The sequence below is a fragment of the Sapajus apella genome, unplaced genomic scaffold, assembly GCF_009761245.1.
Source record: "Sapajus apella isolate SASKATOON/1434 unplaced genomic scaffold, GSC_monkey_1.0 scaffold35, whole genome shotgun sequence".
Classification (NCBI taxonomy): Eukaryota; Metazoa; Chordata; class Mammalia; order Primates; family Cebidae; genus Sapajus; species Sapajus apella.
Window position 1 is genome coordinate 19476362 of NW_022436975.1, and position 19331 is coordinate 19495692.

Consider the following 19331-nt stretch of genomic DNA (forward strand, 5'->3'; position numbering starts at 1 on the left):
TTCTAGACAAGGAGACTCGTGGTCTGGGGCAAGTTCTCAGCCCTGGTCCCTTGCTGCCTGGAAATAAACTTGGTGCTTTTGTGGGGGCACAGTGTATGTGAGACCAGCCCATAGGGCTATGGGCTGCGATGGCGCTGGGTGAGGCCTGTGATGGCCAGCTTTACCCCACTTCCTTGGCAACCTGTATGAGTCAACAGAGGCACCCGTAATCCCCCTGAAAATATAACTCCACTGGCCTGGGAACCACACTCCCATCCCCTACAACAGAAACAGCAATCCCCACACAAAAAGAGGCTGAGCTCAGACACACCTATCCCCGCTCCCATCTGGTGGTCTTTCTTTACCTGCTGTGGTAGCCAAAGACAAAGCGTATAATTTCATGGGAGCTCTATGGTCTTCCCTACCATCTGAGAAACATGAATATTTAACCAGGTATTCTCAGGGCAAGTTTGCAACCTCCTCATAGGGTTGATGCACTTTTTTTTTTTTTTTTTTTTTTTGAAACAGAGTCTCACTTTGTCACCAGGTGCCAGGCTGGAGTGCAGTGGCGCAATTTTGGCTCACTGCAATCTCCGCCTCCTGGGTTCAAGCAATTCTCCTGCCTTAGCCTCCTGAGTAGCTGGGACTACAGGCATGTGCCACCATGCCCAGCTAATTTTTGTGTTTTTTAGTAGAGACGGGGTTTCACCATGTTAGTCAGGATGGTCTCGATCTCTTGCTTCATGATCCGCTTACCTCGGCCTCCCAAAATTTGATGCACTCTTGAAAGCACCATCTTTGGGCTGGAGGCCAGCCAACACAAAACTAGCACACTAAACAAAAACATAACCAAAGTCCATCACAGAGTCCACTTCACTCCCTTGCTACCTCCTCCAGAGCAGGTGCTGGTATCCACAGCTGCAAGACCTGAAGAGTGATCACATCACAGGATTCTTTGCAGACACTCCCCAGTACCAGCCCAGAGCCTGGTAGCTCCACTGGAAAGCTAGACCCAGAAGAACAAAAACAATCACTACAGTTCAGCTCTCAGGAAGCCCCATTCCTAGGTAAGCAGGGAGTACACAACATCAAAGGATCACACTAAGGGACAAAAGAATCTGAACAGCAGTTCTTGAATCCTACATTTTCCTTACAACATAGTCTGCACAAATTAGAAGGAACTGGAAAAACAATTCTGGTAATATGATAAAAATAAAACACCACCGTCATTCTTTACAGAACTGGAAAAGACAATTCTAAAATTCATATGGAACCAAAAAAGAGCCTGCATATCTAAAGGTATCCTAGGCAAAAAGCACAAATCTGGAGGCATCACATTGCCTGACTTCAAACTATACTATAAAGCCATAGTCACCAGAACAGCATGGTACTATTATAAAAATAGGCATATATAGAATACAGAACCCAGAAATAAACCCAAATACTTACAGCCAACTGATCTTCAGCAAAGCAAACAAAAACATAAAGGGGGGAAAGGACAAGAATGGATTTGGTGAAGAAGGAACACTATTCAATAAATGGTGCTGGGATAATTGAAAAGCCACATGTAGAAGAATTAAACTGGATTCTCATCTCTCACCTTATGCAAAAATCAACTCAAAATAGATCAAGAACTTAAATCTAAGACCTGAAACCATAAAAGTTCTACAAGATAACATCAGAAAAACCCTTCAGATATTGGCTTAAGTAAAGATTTCATGACCAAGAACCCAAAAGCAAGTGCAACAAAAATAAAAAGATAAATAGATGGGATTAATTGAACTAAAAAGCTTCTGCACAGCCAAAGAAATAATCAGCAGAGCAAGCAGAAAACCGAAAACGGAGTGGAAGAAAAATCTTCATAATCTATATTTCTGACAAAGGACTAATATTCAGGATCTATAATACAAAGAACTCAAATCAGCAAGAAAAAAGAAAATAATCCTATGAAAATGTGAGCTAGGGACATGAATAGACATTTCTCAAAAGAGGATATATGAGTGGCAAATAAGCATACAGAAAAATGCTCAGCATCACTAATTATCAGGAAAATGCAAATCAGAATCACACTGATACCACCTCACTCCTGCAAGAATGGCTATAATCAAAAAATCAAAAAATAATAGATTTTGGTGTGGTGAAGAAGGTGAAGAATGGATTTGGTGAAGAGGGAACACTTTTACACTATTAGTGTGAATGTAAACTAGTACAATCACTCTGGAAAACTATGGAGAGTCCTCAAAGAACTAAAAGAAGATCTACCGTCTGATCCAGAAATCCCATTTCTAGGTATCTACCCAGATGAAAAGATGTCATTATATGAAAAAGATATTTGCAAACAGATGTTTATAGCAGCACAATTTGCAATTGCAAAAATATGGAACCAGTCCAAATGCCCATCAATCAATGAGTAGATAAAGAAAATGTGGTATATGCATACCATGGAATACTACTCAACCCCCCAAAAAACCAAAATGATGGCATTTGCAGCAACCTGGACAGAATTGGAGACTATTATTCTCAGTGAAGTAACTCAGAAATGGAAAACCAAATATCATATGTTTTCTCTATATGTGTGAGCTAAACTATGAGGATGAAAAGGCCTAAGAATGATGTATTATTGGACTTTGGGGACTTGGGGTAAGGGTAGGGCTGGTGAGGGATAAAATACTACACGTTGGGCAGTGTACACTGCTCAGGTGATGGGTGCACCAAAATCTCAGAAATCACCGCTAAATAACTTATTCATGTAACCAAACACCACCTGTCCCCCAAAAACCTATTGAAAAAAATTAAAAATAAAAAAGATGCCTAAGGAAAAGCCACAAATAGGGAAACATATTTGCAGTGTGATTGCCACTGATCAAAGACTAATATTCAGAATATGAAGAACACCTACAATTTAATAAATAATCAAACCAGTAAAAAAAATAAGCAACAGATTTGAGTATACATTTTACAGAGAAGAAACACAAAAGGTCAACAAGCAGATGAAAAATACTTAAACTACCTTAGTGATCAGGGAAAAGCAAATTAAGACCATGGAGAGATACAGTCCTTTTTCTTTTACAACCTTTTGTTTGGCATTAAGAAAGCTGACAAAACTAAGTGCTGGTGAAGTCATAGATGAAAAGAAACTCATATACCACAGCTGTATGAGTTTTGGAAAAGTTTTCCACTATCTTAAAATCTTCAGCATTTATATAATCTAAAACCTAGAAATTCCATTTCTAGGTAAATGCCTTAGAGAAACAGGTTTCATGTAGCATGAAATATGTAGTATGTTCACGGACCGGGAAGTGGATAAATTGTGAATTTTTTTTACGCAGTAGCAATCTGAATGCCTTTCAACTACATACAGGGGATGGATAAAATTGGTGATGTACAAACAGGTCCCCTGTATGTAGTTGAAAGGCATTCAAGTTTCTACTGTGTAAATGTACAACAACAGTTTTCCTGAAAAAAGGAAGCCTTGATTTGTAGAGATTGATTTCCGTGGTGTGAATATTCCCACCATGGCTGATTTCAAGCGGCCAAACTGAAATGGCAGTTGGTTCTCCCAGTCTGGTATAAGGAAGTTGCAGCTTACTGTAAAATGAGTCTTAAAAGCCTAATGCTTCTTGAACAAAAGCAAGTCAAAGAATGTCATTTTTATAAAGCTCCAAAAAGAAATCTAAATAATATGTTCTTTAGGAAAACATAAGTGACAAAACTATATTTAAAGAAGGAAATGATAAACACAAAATATTAGTTATTTTCAGGGGTAAGGGGAGGCTGGGCGTTGGGATAAGGAAGGAGCCTGCAGATATATGGTTTTTGGAAATGCCCTAATTATTAAGTGGTAGTTTGGGGTGTTTATTTTGTCATTGCCATTTGTAATTTAAATATATCATACATACTAATAGATGTGATATATTTTATATTTATATAAATGTTTTACAGATGTTCTATTTTTATATGTCAAATATTATGTAATAAATATTTTTTAAAAACTGCTAGGGGAACATAAACCAATGCCAATGTAGCATAATATAAAGAAATGGCCATAGTTTATACATACTCAAATCTATTATAATGGTGATGAAATGGTATGTCCTTATAATAGACTTTTAACCCTGACAATGAACATTAAGTAATGTGTCATTAGCAACATGAAGGTCCCAGGCTGGCCATTCGTTGACACTTGTTTCTGGAGTCAGCCTGGTTTCTGCTCATAGATGTTCTTGCATGTGTACCTTGATTTATGCCATCCTTTCCTGACTAGCAATAAGGCCTCTTCCCTCCCTTGTCTGCCTATTTAGATCATCTGCTCTAAGATCATGTTAAGTCTCTCTGATAGTTTTCTCTCAGCTCCTAATAGTTTTTGAATTGCTTCTTGTGTGTTTGTTTCTCTTACTTCAATTACATGCTTCTTGAAGTTCTCTTACATTACCCATCATGCCCAATACAAAGCCAGACACAAGACAGATACAATTTAATTAGTTTCCATTAATTTTTAAAATTTTATCAAATTAACTCCAATTTACCAATCTGTGCCCATATATTCTTCAACAATCTCATTTACATAATTACTGAGTATTATAAGGACTCAAATTTCCTGGGAAATTAAATAATGTATCAATAATGTGTTGCAAATTATACTTTAAGCTCCCTTCTTGAAATGCCTATTCCTACATTCTTCACATTTAGTTATTAGTATACCTAATCTGCAAATTCCAGAATATGAGTTTCTGATTTAGTACATTCTTTTCTACTTAAGTTAGTCAAATGACTAGATCCAATAATTAAATATTATTGGCATTATCCAAAAGTGCTACTGTGAGTTTTATGTCAACTGTGCATCTACATTGAACTTGGCTAGACATACATAAATATTTCTATAAATAGGTATAACTTTGTGCATAAAAAAATCTATTGTGACATAAGCAGCAAAAGTAAAAATAATGGCTGAAAAAAAGTTGGATGAAACTAAGCACTACAATAAACTACAGATTTTTAGGTTCCCACCAACATGTCCAATCAACCACAGGACTGAATTTTAGTCCTGTGACAGATTATTAGATTTCTGGTAAAATTACTTTATCTTTCCATGCTTCAGTTTCTTCTTCTCTAAAATGAGGACATAAGATAAACAGTAATATTTGACAAATTTAGGGACTCATTTCCCACCCACCCATAGGTTATTTTAAATAGCTAAAAAAATAAATACTTATATTTGAAAATAATGTATAAAAGAAATTGCTCTGGAGTAGACAGAGCAAAACAGCTTACACATATTTACTCACCTGTTACTGTTAATAAGCAATGTACTTGGAACACATAAACAATAGCGTTTACTGCTCCAAGCATTAAACACCAAGGTTTTATTTTTATGATGTCTGTGGTCCCTCCTATCTTGTTAGATTGGTATTCTATTATTAGATTTGGAATATTTGGCAGTATCCATATGACTTCATAACTTTCAAAAATAGTAGTTATGTAAATTTTCAAATGTTCTGGCAGTACTTATAGTTATCCCCTCTGGATATGTTACCAATAACCAGGGAGAATTCAACAAAAACAGAAACAGAACAAAATGTAAACCATCCAAAGTTACCAATACTCTCTCTTTATAAATGCTCATCTTTGTTAAAAAATTAATACTTCCCTATAAATGTGTTCAAGTAAATTTCATGAAAGAAAATGTCATGGAAAATGTTCAGCTTCTTTTAAAAGCACCTGATACAGTGTTGGTATATAGTATTTGTTGAATAAATGAATACACAAATATACAAATACAATAAATGTATGAATGAAAGAATAAATACATAAATAAGCAAAATGACATCACTTAAAAACCATTAACTACTCATGGATAAGAGCTTGAAAACTCATTTATAATATTTCTAACTTAAAAAATTTAGCAAATCCGTGAGAGGGTAGATTTTCTTGTCCTATATATGAAAAGAATTTGCTTTGTAATGTAGAATAGAACATTTTAATGTTATGTATTTATTAAGTCAATAGACTACTCAAATAAGAACTTCAATACACAAATAAAACAGGAAGCATGCTGAGTGAATGCTAAAGTTATAGTAGCATTTGCTCACAGTTCTGCAGAATATAATTCAGTTTAGAAGGACTTGAATTATGCTTAATTTGTATCCTAATTTAACAAATTTATTGTCACCTTTACAATAGTGTTTTAGGAGCTGGAGGTTCAAATATTCTTTACAAGTGGATTAATACTTTTGCATTTGGTATAATTCTCATTATCTCTCCTGATTTTATCCACTAAAACTTGTTTATTTTTATTATCTATGTTCTGTTAGGAAAGGTAGCAAGTAAAATCTTTAAATTTGCCTACAACTCTAGAATGATGTGTTTCTCTCGAAGTCAGTTTTATGGTGGAAGGCATTCTGTGTTCTAAAACAAAATCCACATTTACATCTGCATAAACTATGTGCCCCAGGACTTAGAAACTTGTCTTCTTGAACATAAAATTCTGAGTTCTCAGAGATAGAGAGAGCTCTATGACTCCAAAGCTATGATTACAGATTTGTACGAAGCTTGCCATTGTCTCCTGGGTGTTCTGCGGCCATTAAGGGTTTGAAAGATTTTATGCTCTAATTCTTTTTAGAGTATACATTTTATGCAACAGAAAAAAATCTGTCTTCATATGTACATGAAGCTAAAGGAAAATCTTTAGGACTTTATATGACTCCCTCAAGTATTAATAAATATAAGAAATCAATTTCTAAATCCAGTGGTTTAAAATACCTTTCCCTTAACTGATTTTTTTTTATTTGAAAAGTAGGAGCTCAAACTCAATTAAGGGAAGTTGACAGTCTTCAGGATAGATTATTTCTAGTTGCTTCATTTACCTGTCCCTATGATAGAATTCTTTATAACCCATAGAACCTGTTGTTCGAAAGGTTGTTACGTTGTCAGAAGACATATGGAAAATATTGCATCATTTTGTTCACATACTTGAAAGCCACTACTCACCCACCCGTCAATATATTCAATTCAGGCTAAGTAATTGCAACTTCTTGCTTCATATACTGAAATGGAAAACCTACCACCATTTAATAATGTGCATCTTCCACTGAGCTTTTGTTCAGAATTTTCCATTCCATCTAAAAGGGAGAGCATAAAATAGTATTTAAATTGTGTAACCCCCCCAAAAAGGAGAAAATTGATAGATAAATAATTATAAAATCATAAAACAGAAGGAGGACACTAAATATAATTATGTTTCAACAGTTAGCTGAATTATACACAAAAAATGTTGCTTTATTTGTATAACTAAGAGAATGGTGGCTCTTGCACATTTCTGATATCATTGTGCCCTTCTAAATTAAAAATGCTTATCATTTTTCATAAGTTGTCTTTAAGCTAAGTAAATATTATTTCATGTTCTATTTTAACTCACAAACCCTATGAATTTTTCAACAACCAACTCTGTTACTTTATTCTTCTCACAACAGGTTTATATATCAGAGAATTAATAAGTAATATGTGACTATAATTTATTCTTTTTTAAAAAATTAAAATAGATTCCTTACCTGGGACTGAAGAAGCACTAATGGAGGAGGGTGAAGAATTTGAGAAGGCATCTGTAGTAATGGGACCTGTAAGTATATTCATTTACTTATTTTTTTAATTGCTAAAACATTTAAATTACTAATAGGAAAACCTAAATAAAATATAATAAAGTCAGCTTTCTTACTGGTTGTTAGGCTGTTCTAAGCTGTTTCAACAGTTGGGGAGGAAGATTTGAACTAGATGGGAAACGTGAAGTTCTGGTTTTATTAGCTACCTGCTTGTGCATGTGAACATGCTAAAGATTATCACCTGCCATCTTAAACTTCAATAAGTTTAACTGTACTTATCTTGATAGAAAAACAAATATTTTACATATCCTAAAAGTTTACATATGACTTAAGCATGCTATTTTTAGCTGTGAAGTCCTTGTGATATGATATTTTTGTTAAACTGTATGTCTTCAATATAATATATTGGGAGCAAACCATTAGGTTTAAGATTTTTTAATGTAATTTAAGGTTAAAAGAATAAATATACTGAAATTCTATATAAATTCCAAATAATAAATTTTATATAAACTCTAAATACAAAGTTCATAAAATATTTTGAGTTCTATAAAAATAACTAATGCAATCTTGAATTATCTTAAACATAATAGTTGGACTGGATTTGTATGCATCTGTATTCTCTGAGTTTGCTAGGGCTGTCATAACAAAGTAGCAAAGACTGGGTAGCATAAATAACAAAAAGTTAATTTCTCTAAGTTCTGGAGGTAGAAAAAGTGTTGCGATGCTGGTTTCTTCTGAGGTCTCTTTTTCACCTTGTAGATGAATGTCTTCTCCCGGTGGCTTCACTGCTTCTTTCCTTTGTACATGTCTGTGTCCTAATCACTTAATACCGGTGATACATCACCAATATCACCAGTGGTAGTGGATGAGAGCCTCCCTAATACTCCTTTAACTTAATTACCTCTTTAAAGACCTCATCTCCAAATACATGCTGAGGTACTTGGGCTAGGAATTCAACATAAGAAATTTTAGGAGGACACAGTTCATCCCATAACACTGTGATGAAATTAACAGGAATTAAAACATTATTCAGATCATAGGATTTAGTTAAAAGCACCAAGTTTTCCAATGAACTTCTTAATAAAATTAATTTTAAAAATTACTGATAAAATTAATGTATCTTTGCTCAGATGTTATTTTCCCTGATGCTACTTAAAATTTTACATTTTCCTTCTTTATTTTTCATATGGTACTTATGACTTCTACTATGTGATATAATTTACATATTTGTTTTACTGTCCATTTCTTTCCACTATAATATAAAGTCTACCAGGACAAGAATTTTTGCACAGTTTTTTCACTTCTACATCCATAGAAGAGTACCTACACGCTGTAGGCCCATAATATAATACACACACACACACACACACACACACACACACACATATATATACATATATATGTATGCTGAATGCATAATTTAGCAATAATTCCTCACCATAAGATAAAAAACTATTATATTTTCCTTTACAATAAAATGGTAATATCTTAGAAATTAAAAGAAGCATGGTAACCATCCAGTATAGCATTTCCCATCTCTTACCTTGGCATTTTCAACTATGGAATTTTCATTCCTCCATTCAACCCAGGGATATCTAACCTATAGATGAGGAAACAGAAACTCGGAAAAGCTATGGAAATAAACCAAGTTCCTAAAGTTAAGAGAACAGTGATATCAGGAGTTGGGAACTAGTCAATTTTCCTTCTACTGTACATCTTTAATATTTTTAGTACTTTTCTGTTTCTTCTACAAAGTTTATTCCTGTTATTGTCTTCCATTCCTCACAAACATTGGTCCTAGTTCTACTCCTGCAGTGATAGCTTAAATCTAGTCCTTTTTACAATTAACTGATGTTCAGATATTAGAAACTACCAGCATGTCCCAAATGAGACTTAAATCTTTAGGTCAAAACACAGTCCGTGCTTTTAACCAATTCTTACATTGGGTAGTTTCAAAAAATTTCAGTATCTTGATGCTTTTTCTGAACATATCCTTGTTTGCCAAATCCCCTGGAATATGTGAGTTATGCCACAACCAAATCTAGGGTTCCAAGTAATATTCTCACATAGAGTACATAGGTTGCAACAAATATGATTTGGGGATTATAACCTACTGTTGCATTAATTTTATTTTTTAAGAAATGTTCAGCCATTTATAAACTTTAGTATTTCTCCATAATCTCATGATGTTCTTTAGATTGTGATAATCTGTCATTCATCACTTTTTACAAAGCTTTATCAACTGTGAATTCCACAAGGTCCATATTTTTCCCTCATGCCTTACTTAAAATATACTATTAAATTCTTCTTCTAATCGTTTTCTCCAATCAAGATACATCCTGTCTATAGTATTTGGCTTCCTTAATAATACATAAAAATGCAAAGAAAAAAGAAATTAGCTCTATTTGACCAAACTTTTCATGAGTCATTTCAAATGGGCTTGTAGAGATCTTTGCTTTCTTTCCACAGTGCTCACATAGTGCTTTCCCAGTGCAAAAGTTTGTTATAGGTAAACTTGTATTTTGTTTACATTCATTAGATTTTGCATTGAAAATTCTCAATTCCAGTGAATATCGTATTACACATTTAAATCCTTTTGGAATTAAGTGGAATAAAAACAATACATGAATAAATGAATGAATGTCAGGACCCTGAAGGAGACAATTTCTAGATGGTAGCTGCTTTTATTATGAGAAAAGCATGGATTAAAATATAAGTTAATTTTGTTAAAATAATGATATTTTAGATGTAGGTTTTCTGAAGAATACTTTTGTAGTATTTCTTAGGGTAATGTTTTTAGTAAATCATGAAGAAAATTGGGACTTTATCTAAATATTAATGAAGAATTGGAACAAAGCAACTCTTTTTCTTTATTACGGTAAGAAATACGAAATACTTCAAAGAAAATTTTGAGTCATATCCTGTACAAATATAAATATGCCACAAATGTTGAAAACCATTTAAGGTAGTTTCAACACTGGCTGTCTCTATTTGCTAACTTTCCATGTTGAGTATTGTATATTAATAAGTGGGAAACAGACTCTTGGAAACTGCTTTTTACTAGTGGCTTACCCTGTGCTTGGAATATTTCTTGAATATTTTGTGAATATTTAAGTGATGTAGAGGCAACATTTACATTTGAATTTTTATCCTCTTCCATATAAGCAAGTCGTTCTTCTGGAATTTCCCTCTCCCTCTCCTCTGTATTCTGGACTGCCTCTTAGTGTATGTACAGCCTATGCAGGTTAAAACTGGATTTGTCAGGGAAAGCCATTTAGTAAACCAACAAAAAGCCAATCGTGAAAAGAAAACACCAAACAGCAGGTATTGATTATGACCTCTTATCTTCATAAATATATTATTTTAGATTAATGATTGATGAGCACTTAATATCAACAATTTTGAATTGCGTAATTTCTTCGGCTTTCCTAATTTTTTTTTTTTTTTTTTTTGAGACAGGGTCTAACTCTGTCACCCAGGCTGAGTTCAGTGGTGCCATCACAGCTCACCACAACCTTGACTTCCTGGGCTCTGTCATTCCTCTCATTTCAGCACCTCAGCCTCCTGAGTAGCTGTGGCTACAGGTGTGCACCACTGCATCAGGCAGTTTTTTCAGTTTTGTAGAAACAGGATCTAGCTATGATTCCCAGGCTGGTCTTGAACTCCTGGACACAGGCAATCCTCCTTCCTTGGCCATCCAAAGTGCTGGGATTACAGACATGATCTTCCTTAATCTTGAAAAATCAATTTTGCTTTAAAAGTATTAAATAAACATTTTGGTGTGAAGGAAAGATAAAGATAATTAAGAAAGGCCTTTGATAGTAAATATCTGACATTTTTTCTTTTTTCCTTGTAAATTTTTAAAGTTATTGTATTCATTAGTCAGTAATGACTAGCTCATTATAATCTGACTCTCGTAAGACTTTATGTAACTGGTCATCATTTCTTACTTAAAGTAGAAAAGAAAATTAAAAGAACTTCTGTAAAAAAAAGTTTCCTAAAATGAGCAGGGTTTGCTAAAAGTTGTGCTTTTGGTATATTCTTCTCTTGAGAAGTTTTATCAACTTGGAGAGATATATAAAATTGACTAGGGTGATAGTAGTAGTAATGCTATCGCATATTTGTACAGTACTTTTTGTTAATTAAGTGCTTCACATATTTAATACCAATGGTGTCTGAAAGTTGCCATTCCCATGGCTTGTCACTTTCTCCTGACCACCTTGCTGTGAAGTAGTATTACTTAGCTTTAGAGGAGCATACTGAGCTTCCAAAAGATCTTGTGATTTGTCTCAGGTCACATAGACAGGGAAGGACAAAAACTCATGGTTCCCAGTGCCCAAACTCTCTTTCATAGAACTTGTTGGGTTCCACACAAAGGGTACTTATTTGCAAATTTGTATTTAGGCACTGGGTCACTGTTAACACCTGCAATGAAAAAGGGATAAGTATTAGGCCATTATCAGTAGACAATATCTTTTTTATTTTATTTTATTTTTTGAGATGGAGTGTTGCCCTGTCACCCAAGCTGGAGTGCAGTGGTGCAATCTCAGCTAACTGCAACCTCCGCCTCCTGAGTTCAAGCAATTCTCATGCCTCTGCCTCCTGAGTAGCTGGGATTACAGGTGTGCACCACCATGCCCAGCTAATTTTTGTATTTTTAGTAGAGACAGGGTTTCGCCGTGTTGGTCAGGCTGGTCTCAGACTGCCAACCTCAAGTGATCTGTCCACCTTGGCCTTCCAAAGTGCTGGGATTACAGGCATGAGCCATGGCACCTGACCTGTGCTTCTTTTAAGTGTTTGCAGTCATGTTGAGGAGTCAGGCCACTAGACAGCTGTTTGCTACACAATTTGGCAAGTGTAATAATAGTGAAAACTCCAAAGTAATCAAACAACACACTGGAGGGATGCTGTAGTGAGTTGGAAGTATAGGTAGAGTTATTCACTGGATTAAGTAGGTGGTGAAAAGCAAGAGTTTGAGGGACTGGATCAGGTAGTTTTTTATGAGAGAAAGAGATCAGTACAGTTCAGCATAAGAGATTAGCCTTGCTCAGAACCTTCAGAGGAATCTGAGAATGCAGGGCAGTACGAAAAGACATCCTAGAATGAGGAAGCTACTGAGAAAGAAGGCAGAAGAAAAAAAAAGTGTATGTCTAAGAAGAAAATATCTGTGGTAAGCTCAGTCCAAAAGTTAGAGAATCTGGAATTATCTTGATAAAGTGCTGAGCTAGATTGGGCGTAACTTTGACTATTTTTAATCTTGCCAGATGTTGTATGTATTAGTCCATTTCCTCACCACTGATAAAACATACTCAAGGCTGGGAAGAAAAAGAGGTTTAATTAGACTGTAGTTCCACATGGCTGGGCAGGTCTCAGAATCATGGCAGGAAGGTAAAAGGTACTTCTTACATGGCAGAGGCAAGAGAAAATTAGAAAGCAGCAAAAGCGGAAACCCCCGATAAACCTATCAGATCTTATGAGACTTATTCACTATCACGAGAATAGCTCGGGAAAGACTGGCCCCTACGATTCAATAAGCTCCGGCTGAGTTCCTCCCACACATGTAGGAATTCTGGGAGATACAACTCAAGTTGAGAGTTGGGTTGGAGACACAGCCAAACCATATCATTCTGTCTCTGGACCCTCCAAATCTCATATCCTCACATTTCAAAACCAACCATCATACCTTCCCAGCAGTCCCCCAGAGTCTTAACTAATTTCAGCATTAACCCAAAGGTCCACAGTCCAAAGTCTCATCTGAGACAAGCCAAGTCCCTTCCACCTATGAACATGTAAAATCCAAAAGCAAGCTAGTTACTTCCTAGATATACTGGGGGTATGGGTATTGGGTAAAAACAGCTGTTCCAAATAGGAGAAACGGGCTAAAACAAAGGGGTTACAGGGCCCATGCAAGTCTGAAATCCAGTGGGGCAGTCAGATTTTAAGTTTCACAATGACTCCAGCTCTCATATCAAGGTCACACTGATGCAAGAAGTGAGTGCCCATGGTCTTGGGCAGCTCCACCCCTGTGGTTTTGCAGGATATAGCTTTCATGGGCTGCTTTCCTGGGCTGGTGTTGAGTGTCTATGGCTTTTCCAGGACCATGGTGCAAGCTGTCAGTGGCTGTACCTTTCTGGGATCTAGAGGATGGTGGCCCTCTTCTCACAGCTCCACTATGTGGTGGCCCAGTAGAAACTCTGTGTGGGGTTGCAACCCCACATTTCTCTTCTGCACTGCCTTAGCAGAGGTTCTCTATGAGGGCCCTAACCCTGCAGCAAACTTTTGCCTGAGCATCCAGGCATTCCCATACATCTTCTGAAATCTAGGCAGAGGTTCCCAAATCTCAATTCTTGACTTCTGTGCACCCACATGCTCAACACCAGGAGCAAGCAGCCAAGGCTTAGAGCTTCCACCCTCCGAAGTCACAGTTTGAGCTGTATGCCTGCCCCTTTCAGCCATGGTTGGAGCAGCTGGGATGCAGGGCCCCAAGTCCCTAGGCTTCACACAGCCTGGGCCCAGCTCATGAAACCACTTTTTAATCCAGGCCTTCGGGCTTGTGATGGGAGGGACTGCCATTCTCTTACATGGCCTGGAGACATTTTGTCTTGGGAATTAACATTAGACTCCTTGTTACTTACATAAATTTCTGTAGCCAGCTTGAATTTCTTCCCAGAAAATGGGTTTTTCTTCTCTATCGCATATTCAGGCTGCAAATTTTCCTAACTTTTATGCTCTGGTTCCCTTATAAAAGTGAATGTCTTCAATAGTACCTGGGTTACATCTTGAATGCTTTCCTGCTTAGAAATTTCTTCTGCCAGATACCCTAAATCATCTCAAGTTCAAAGTAACACAAATCTCTAGGGCAGGGGCAAAATGTCACCAGTATCTTTGCTAAAGCACGGCAAGAGTCACCTTTGCTGCAGTACTCAACAAGTTCCTCATCTCCATCTGAGACCACGTCAGCCTGAATTTTATTGTCCATATTGCTATCAGCATTTTGGGCAAAGCCATTCAACAAGTCTCTACGAAGTTCCAAACTTTCTCACATTTTCCCGTCTTCTTCTGAGCCTTCAAACTGTTCCAGCCTCTGCTTGCTACCCAGTTCCAAAGTTACTTGCACATTTTCGGGTATCTTTTCAGCAATATTCCACTCTACTGGTACCAAATTACTGTATTAGCCTGTTTTCACACTGGTGTTAAAAACATGGCTAAGGCTGGGAAGAAAAAGTTTAATTGAAGTTACAATTCCACATTGCTGGGGAGGTCTCAGAATCATAGCAGGTGGTGAAAGGCACTTCTTACATGGCAGTGATAGGAGAAAATTAGGACGAAGCAAAAGTGGAAACCTCTAATAAACCCATCAGATCTGATGAGACTTACTATCACAAGAATAGCACGAGAAAGACTGGCCCTCATGATGCAATAACCTCCCCCTGGGTTCCTCCAATAACACATGGGAAATCTGGGAGATAGAATTGGAGATTTCAGTAGGGATACAACCAAACCATATCACTGTGTTTTGTTGATTAGTTATAAAACATTCTGTTTATTGTGTTTATTGTTGCTGTAGGGAGAAATGAATGGTTTTTTTCCCTTTTCACGCTTCCTGATTCTTTCTACTTCTACTCACAAGCAGTGAAGTTTGGATCAGAGTGTGTGACATTGAAATTTCTTACATATGCCATATTTCCCAAGATCCCATGGATATAAACTTTAAAAATAATGAATTTGGACAAGATGCAAATATATTCTTTTCATAACTATAATTGGAAAACATGAAGATGAAGCATCTATGTATATATCTTCTGTATCACATACAACTGATGTATAATTTAGGAAAGATTGGACAGCAAGGGAATTGTTCATAAATGGATTTCTTTTTACAAGAAAGAATTAGGTGAATTACTTTTTGTTAATTTTTTTTTTTATTCAGCCAATTGAGTACATAGGTCAGCAGAGTTCCTCTTGTACTTCTATTCGCTGACTGAATGTTAATTAGCAAAGTGGAATCCTCTTATAATAAGTCCTAAATGCTTTTGGGAATTACGTTAAAAGAGGAATTCAATTATACACAATGAATATTGATTGCTAAGACTTAAGAAAACTTTGGCAATCTACTGAAGTCATATGACATTTCTCAATATGCAGGTTGCACAAATGCCTTTTATTTCTTTTCTCCAGAAACATACATGCTACTCTCAAGCCAAATACTATGTGTCTCCTTGGAGATTCACTCTTCTATCCATTTCTTCTTTCCAAGATCTTTACCTCTTCTGTTGTAAAGCATGCATAAAAAGATCTATACATTTGATTCTAGGTGAGATTTGTCAAAGAAAGAAAAAATCTACATATTTGAAAGAAATAAAATGACAAAATTATCACTTAGGTTTCATGGGAAGCATTAAAAAAATGTACCAATACAATTCCAGTGTAAAATGTGGATGAGGAATGGTTCTTTAGTGGACCTTTACACTATGTATTTAACTATAAATTTTGATACTCCTGCTTTATATTTTGTTTCTTATTAATATTGTTGCACTGTACACACAACCCTGCCCACAGAAACATTTTGCCTGTTTCATCATACTCACAACTTAAAATTTTAAGTTTCCAATAAAACATGTTCCATATTATGTTTCATTCTCAAGTATAATTTTATGGCATGTAAATTACTGCACATATTTTAGTGGCTTTGTGATTTTATGTAAATTGATTTAAATAGTTGGGCAATAGAAGCAAAGTTGAATGAATGAATGAATGAATAAGTTGCAATTTTTTCCTTGCATTGTACATCTATCGTGGAAAACTAGGCACACAACTAGCATTTATGGAATTAAAATTAAACATATTTCAACTCGTACTCTTACACAATGAAAAAGAAGTGAATTCATTATAATTTCACCAAATAGAATAATAAATTATGATGAATTTGTCCCTTGAAAGATAATGTTGGCAAATTGCTGGCAGCTAACTGTAGCAATGAATTTTATGTTAAAGACCAGCAATTAGTATACATTTTGCTCAACCCAAAGGTTTCTCCTATTTCTTTTTCCTTCTGGCCTGTGGGATTTCACTTGACTTTTATGGCCCATAGGCTAAGACGCCAATAAAGCTGCTCAAAATTAAGTGCTATAGCACACAAGGTATCTAACCAAATTTTGGGATCTGGTGGGATTTTTCCTTTTGACATTTCAGGTCTGTTGATTTCTGACATGTTGAGGATGAAAATATTTGCCCAGACCTATGCAAATATTATTTTTTAAAACATCTATGAGTTTGAAAATGTAACTTCTAAATGTTACATTTGCATAGGGAAAAAAATGACCTGACCTAAGATGATAAAGTATGACATAATAAATGTTTAAATATTGATTGTGGTTTTTAATTAAGTCTGTTTACATAATTTTACTCTTTCTCCATTAATAAAAGTATGACATTATTTTTTGGTATCAGCTAAATTTTGCCTTTAATTTTTAAAATAATGGGGAGTGTGGCCTAATATACATTGATGCAGAACAAGTATAATTAATTTTTAGGCAAATAATACCCAAGAAGATGTATGAGAGCATGAGGTCCCAGTCATGAGTCTGTTAATTCTGAATGTGATGAGCAAACAGGAAATTATACTTTTATATTTTCAGATGTTGAAGTTATTGCTAATTCCTTATTAAATTGATTGTCACCTGCAGCAAATTTCATTAGATTGCCATAGAAATGGGCTAAAGAGAAGAAAAGCAATATGGATGATGTTTGTGTTCGAGGCAAAGCACTATAGCTCTGACTATGAATTGTGCAGGGTATGTGCTGGGAAGTACGTACCCTGTATGTATTGGATATTAAAATAATTTAATATCCAATCCCTTGTGGAAATGGAAAAGCATTAAATTACCCACAAGGGAGTTTCCTTTAATGTTCCTCTCCTTCTTCAGCTAAGAAAATTATATAGATTACAGAAAATGGTTGGATTCTCAGTGCTTCCATTTAGAAGCTTACACATTTGTGGGTTTCTTTTTTAACCTTTTAACCACATTAATCTAATCAAGGTTGTATTTCTGCTTATTGTAAAACGTGACCATATTTGTGCTCTGAATCTGAAGACTGAGCTGACTTAAACAAACTGAAAAAATATTTTTATTCCTGCTATTATGTTGACCTAATATGATGCATATTAAAAGAACATTTGGAAAATGATTATATTTATATGTTTATATTGAAAGGATGTTAGCTGTTAGATTATATTGAATTAAAGTTGCTTTTTAAGAAATTAAACCTTTAAAAATTGAATATAAAAAGCTTTACATTCTGCTTTGCTTTGCTTTACATCAGTAAGCATATTCTTTTTTTTTTTCTCATTATGGTTTTATTATTCTGAAAGTTAAAAAACAAATTACATCTATCTTACAAGCTAAAGGCAATAAGCATAATCTTATGTAAAATTTCTCTAGAAGTCTAATTCTAATGACTGTGCATTATTGCATCCTTATCTGTTTTAGTATCAATTAGACCAAGTAGCCTCTATTACTCACCTTTTAAAAGTTAAGACTTTAGTTTTAGCGTTAAATCATAACACAGAGTTGCCATACTTGATTTAATGTTAGGCTTTTAGGTTGGATATCCCCAACTAGTTCGTCCCAGGCTATTGATCATTGGGATTGCTGACAGATATGCTGTTCAGAACCTGAGCATTCTAGTCCTTCTGGTAACTGGTTGGAGTTTCATTCCGTGCAAGCAGCCTATTCTAGGTTCCTCTGTGTACTGTACAAATATTATTAGTTTCTATGTTTGTTTTGATGTGAAAGTGTTGGGGCGCACTGGTTTAGATTGCTTCTGAGATTTGAGGCTTGAAAATAATGCTTTGCAGAACAAAAATCACAGTCCGTGTCTCAATGTTTTCCTCAGCTAAAGTCCGTAAAGGGTTAAAGTGTATGAACTATTTTAAAGGTCTTAATACAGTCCAGAGGAAGGCCATTTGTCATATTTACCAGGAACCTTCTAAACTCTTGCCAGAATTAAGCATTCTCTTAAAATCTATAAATGAAAAGTAAAAATCCCACAAAATTGTTTCATCATGTTGATAAATATAAAATGAAACTTTTTGTCCTTGAAGTTCGATTTTATGGTTTACTAGTGAATTTCTTTAAATACTAATACATAATTTTTACATATATTTATTAGACATTTTAGTGATTTTTTTTTTCTGTGTTTCTGGCAATATTTCTTTTGGAGAGTTTATTTTACTGTTGACTTGGTATTTATTATGCATTAAAAATAATGATTTGTATCATTACATATTTGTGGCAAATAATTTTTAGAAATTTCTCTTTTGTCTTTTAATGTTATAATAATTTTTTTATTATACAGAAGCTACATTTTTCTCTTTCTAATTCCTTCCATTTATTTTATACAGTTTTTTCTCTCCAATCTTCAATAAATATTTACCTAAAAGTTCTTCACATTTTCCCCTTGAATTATTCAATCAATTTTGAGTTTATTTTGGTGATTATTGTGAGGTAAGGGTTTAACAATAGTTTCAAATAAAATTTGTTAGAGGCTAGGCATGGTGGTTCATGCTGGTAATCCTAGCACTTTGAGAGGCCAAGGTGGGTGGATCACCTGAGGTCAGGAGTTCGAGACCTGCCTGGCCAACATGGCAAAACCCCATCTCTACTAAAAATACAAAAATTAGCTGGGCATGGTGGCCGGCGCCTGTAACCCCAGCTACTCGGAAGGCTGAGGTGAGAGAACTGTTTGAATCTTGGA

At 35.2% G+C, this 19331-nt stretch overlaps 1 protein-coding gene across 2 annotated transcripts in view; it reads left to right on the plus strand.

Moving 5' to 3' along the window:
• The window catches only part of CUNH8orf34 (chromosome unknown C8orf34 homolog), a 442661-nt gene that overhangs the window by 336000 nt on the left and 87330 nt on the right, over positions 1 to 19331 (plus strand). For both annotated transcript variants that reach the window (XM_032296290.1, XM_032296289.1), the window contains one exon: positions 7518 to 7594. In XM_032296290.1, the coding sequence (XP_032152181.1) occupies positions 7518 to 7594 (77 nt within the window). The remainder of the gene's footprint in view (positions 1 to 7517; positions 7595 to 19331) is intronic.